The 4619-nt window shown below is 39.9% G+C and overlaps 1 protein-coding gene across 1 annotated transcript; it reads left to right on the top strand.

The window, feature by feature from the left end:
- Positions 1–1433: 1433 nt before the first annotated feature.
- Positions 1434–3259, top strand: LOC106567325 (N-acetyltransferase 8). Its single transcript, XM_014136459.2, has 2 exons — positions 1434–1586; positions 2088–3259. Exons 1-2 carry the CDS (start codon positions 1568–1570, stop codon positions 2831–2833), a joined length of 765 nt encoding a protein of 254 aa, XP_013991934.1. The 5' UTR covers positions 1434–1567; the 3' UTR covers positions 2834–3259.
- The last annotated feature ends 1360 nt before the right edge of the window (positions 3260–4619 follow it).

Below are 4619 nucleotides of genomic sequence, written 5' to 3'. Positions count from 1 at the left end.
TTGATAAATTGCTCTTTGCTAAGAAGCTATTATTGTTTCTTTTTGACCGTTTAATTGAAAACAATCACAGTATGGTACTTAGTTGTTACCCAGAAATGATTTGATATTGAGATATTTTTTCTTGTTGCTGCATTAGACTTAAGAATAAGTTGTGATTTGTTGTATTTCTCAATCACAAAAGTCACAGACCTGTAAGTTGGTCATAAATTATCCGTATAGTAGGTTTGCAGGATGTGGTCTGTCTGTTTAGATACCTTTTTCTGCCAAACATTATATATACAGGTAATGTAATGATTACATGAACAAGTGGAATGAAACAGTGTTCGTTCCAGTGTGATATTACCACATCATACCATCCATCCTCTTACATAAACAGAGGAACATTTGATTCAGTCCCTACATTTGATTAAAAGATGAAGGTTTGGAAGTTTCACTGATCTGGAATTCAGAATTCACAAGAGCACTCTAAAAAGGTTTGAGAAAGTTCCAGAGTTCCTTGACCTTCCATCGCTCTGCAATTCATGAGGCAACGCTATTGATTTAAACAGGTGTAAGGGCCTTTCTCCAGCAGAGGAAATGTAATCTCGTCAGAGGGCCATTGGGTTATTGCAGAAGACACCGTCACTGCATGAGGCCATAGAAGCTCAAACGTCAAGGGACACAACATTATTCATCACACTCTCTCCTCATATTTCAGATAGGCCTATAATAGCACAGTATAGGACATACAGGGGACAGTGATCACAACAATACAGGGGCCTTCAAACCACTTTAATGTCAAATGTAAATGGGTTGTTTACTGTAGACATAGGCTATACGGGATACTGTTCATTCAAACATTCACTGTTGTATCCTCATGTAGCCTATGTAGCTTAATGCAGATTTGTTGGTATCCTTGTCTACAGTGAATAATAGTCTATAGCTACTGTACTGCCTTTGCTTGTCACACCAAGAAATTACTTCTATGAATCACTTTATTAACAACTTAATTACACGCTTGTTCACAGTTTTCATTGATAAGGGAGAAATTAAATGGGTCCTTAAATAAAGCAAAATAATACATTTAATAATTTGTACAAACTTTTAATAGTTTAGATGATTTATTACAATTAGAAATTCTGACTAATCATTTTACTTTCACATTCAGCAAATGTCAAATTATTGCATTTCATGGATATCATTTTGTATGAATAAAAATGCAACTTACAAGGTCATTGAGGTACACAGGATTTTGTCCTGTGCGTGCGTGGATGTGTGTGTGGACATTTGAGTCAGTGTGTGTGTGTGTGTGTGTGTGTGTGTGTGTGTGTGTGTGTGTGTGTGTGTGTGTGTGTGTGTGTGTGTGTGTGTGTGTGTGTGTGTGTGTGTGTTCGTGAGTGCATCTGTGTATGTGTGAAATAGCAACAGAGCATGCTCAGACTAATTAGCAGCAGCTTTGTGAATTGGTACGTACCATAAACTGTGCTAAAGTTCATAGAAAGACAAGGTGAGGTGGGGGAAAAAACCAAAGTGAGTAGCAGTGTGAAAGTATCAAGAAGGAAAAGAAACAGGGAACAGAGGACACAAAATGGACCAAAAAAAGAACTGTAAGTCATATTCTGTTTTTCTCTGTGTGCACTACCAGTGCTAGTTGATTTTAGTTTCTGGTTAGACAAGGAGTGTATGGGTGATGGGTCAATGGTCACACTGACATGTACTGAGACTGTGACACAGTTTGTGTTCATTTACATAAAGATGTTCCAGTTGTCTAACTTACTTGAATTGTCCTGACTGCTAGTTAGGACCTTTCTTGTCAAAGATTACAGTATCTCAATGTTATCACTTAAATACATAAAGTTCGATTCATTAGTCTCATTTTAGTTGGCATGATACATCTCGTATGCCACTTTGTGTATTCTATAATTGCTTGGTTTTTAGTGTATAAATTACATTGAAAGGGACTTTCTGTAAAAGGGCTTTATTTTACCAACTGCTATGTGAGCCCATTGTGAAGCAAATCCAGCAGGATTGTATAAATGCATAAAGAGGCAGATTAGCCGTGTTGAGCTGAAACAGCCCCCTTCCTTCCCCCCTTCTCTTTCTCGCAGTGCAGTGTTCGATCCGGGAGTACCAGGCTGAGGATAAAGACGCCGTCATCTCATTGTTTCGCAATGGGATTTTGGAACATGTTTACCCAGCTTTCTTCAAGACCATAAGCCACCCAGATCAAATTGGTGTGACCCTAAGCATTTCCATGGCAGGGTACGTGCTAGGTGGAAGCTCCTATTTCATGGCCTTACTCTTTGGAGGAGCGTGGGCTGGTCTCATCTACTACTGCTGCTATGAAATATACGAGGGCTACAGGCTAAGAAGGATGGCCACGGACATGGCCGACATCCAGGCCAGCTTCCTAGACAACCCAGACAACGGCTTCTGGGTGGCGAAGGCTGAGGTCAATGGCAAGTCCAAGGTGGCTGGGCTGGTGGCGGTAGTGGGGAGGAGGGGAGGGGACGAAAGGGGAGATGGCTGGAATGGAGGGGTTTTGAGTGGGGTCGATGAGATAGGCCAAGATGAGAGAGATGGAAGCTACGGTGAGGTGCCCCACTTGATCGTGTCGTTCGCGTACCGCAAAAAAGGCCTTGGGTCCCAACTAGCTCATAAGGTCATGGAGTTCTGCAAGGATCGTGGCTTCTCTCGTGTTGTCCTGGAAACCAGCTCGCCACAGACAGCAGCCAATGCCCTCTACAGCAAACTAGGCTTCATTCAAACCTCCTGCCACAGTAACACGCACGTTAACCACTGGTTCTCCAAACTGGCCAACATCCAAGTGATGCATATGGAGAAGTACATCTAACAATCAAAAGTTCATCTAGCATCATTCAGCCACAGCTACCCATGACAGGACTACCATGTAGAAATAAACACAGCTATTTAATCTCAATTACTCGAGACAGGCCCTTTTCAATCAAGTGTTTCCAGTGAAGGTCGAGCTTACACATAAAGCCTGTCTCTTGTCCAAACAGTTTGACAACATACTGTACATGTTATCAGATCACTTCACAATTTGATCAGAATGAAGGTTTCTATCTCCTTAGCGTACTACTTTTCAGATGTCTTAATGTATGCAGCATATATTATGTTATCTGAAGGTATTGAGACCATCGCACCAGTTTGAAGAAAAATTATTTATAAAAATGTTTGCCGATACTGAGAAAATAAAATCTCAAATTAATATTTGTGAAAGAAAGTATTGGATATGATGCAAAAAAAATAAACAATATCCACAATAAAGCATGGATTGTTCTCTTGTCCACTGAGAAATAACAAGCCTACACAACAAAATGCAAAAAACATGGTTTCTTTCTATCCAGGGAAAAGTTTAATACCTTTGCCTCAGAGGAATTACTGCCAGCTGACTTCTAAGACGTCAAAACTCTTTGCTTAAATACTAATGAAAGATGTAATGGTACGGGAACGTTGGGAGGTTTAACATTCTTTCAAGCTAGGAAAAAATGAATGTGTGTAGCGCAAGACAGGATAAAGAGCGCAGTGTTCAGTGTTCTGCTACTTACATGCCATGTACGGTCATTGTATATAATGCAGACTGAGATTATAGACATGATCAAACAATACAGGTCAATAGGCTGCATGGGCTTAAGTTAAAGACCAGTGGTTATTTCACAACAGTACGAAGGACTGATTGGTTGTTGTCCTTCACTCATTTTCAACAGGCAATAGAAACAGGTAGCCTGGAATCCAAACTGATATGCTCAGTTTCAGTGAAACAATCGTGAAACTGATCATATCAGTTTGGATTCCAGGCTAAGAAACAAGAATTTACTTTAACACATAGTACCTGCTCGATCGTTTAGACTAGAGCAACATTAATTTCCCAGGACATTCTGTATTTTCTTTTACCTATCGTTTAACCTTGACATTTCACGTTTTATAGGAGATAAAACAACTCTGAACATCCACGAGTGAGATGTCCAGGTGTGGCTTAAATGAGTTCCAAAAACAAGTATATGGAAGGTGCAGCTTGGCATTGAGCTGCAAACACACACTCTATCAGATGCATAGTGAACATCAATCACTCGTCCCATGGTTGTCAGAGAGGATTAAGCTTATGGCCGGCCGGCAGGTGTTGTTGTAGCCAGAGCAAGCTGAGCCTTAATACAGCCAAGTCTGTTGTCATCCATTCACTATTACAGTTAGCCTCAGGTAATGGTCTGGCTTGATTGTAATGCTTCTCATGCACAAACATTCGCTGATAAATCAATTGATATTATGGCTTAAAAACCTTCTGTTTTGAAACCAGTAAGTAAAGTAACAGCTAGTGCACTCAATAAAAGTAAATAAGTGATGAAAGCAAAACTCAAAGTGTGTTTTTACTTGTAATTAGTGGATATATAATGCTCAATTGCAGCGGAAAGTCGAATGACATATCAGGAAAGCAGCAGTGGGAAATCCCCACCATAAAGGCTTGAAAAACAACCCTTTATTTATTGTCAATACGTCCTATGATTATTAAAAGTATATAATTGGAAGTTGATATTTCAATGCCAATAACGGCCAGGAGGAAGGTAATATGGAAACTACAATAGGCTCATTATCATAGCATTACTATTTCCACCACCTGG

This window comes from Salmo salar, chromosome ssa13, assembly GCF_905237065.1.
Source record: "Salmo salar chromosome ssa13, Ssal_v3.1, whole genome shotgun sequence".
Lineage (NCBI taxonomy): Eukaryota > Metazoa > Chordata > Actinopteri > Salmoniformes > Salmonidae > Salmo > Salmo salar.
This window is presented reverse-complemented; position numbering and strand designations above follow the sequence as displayed.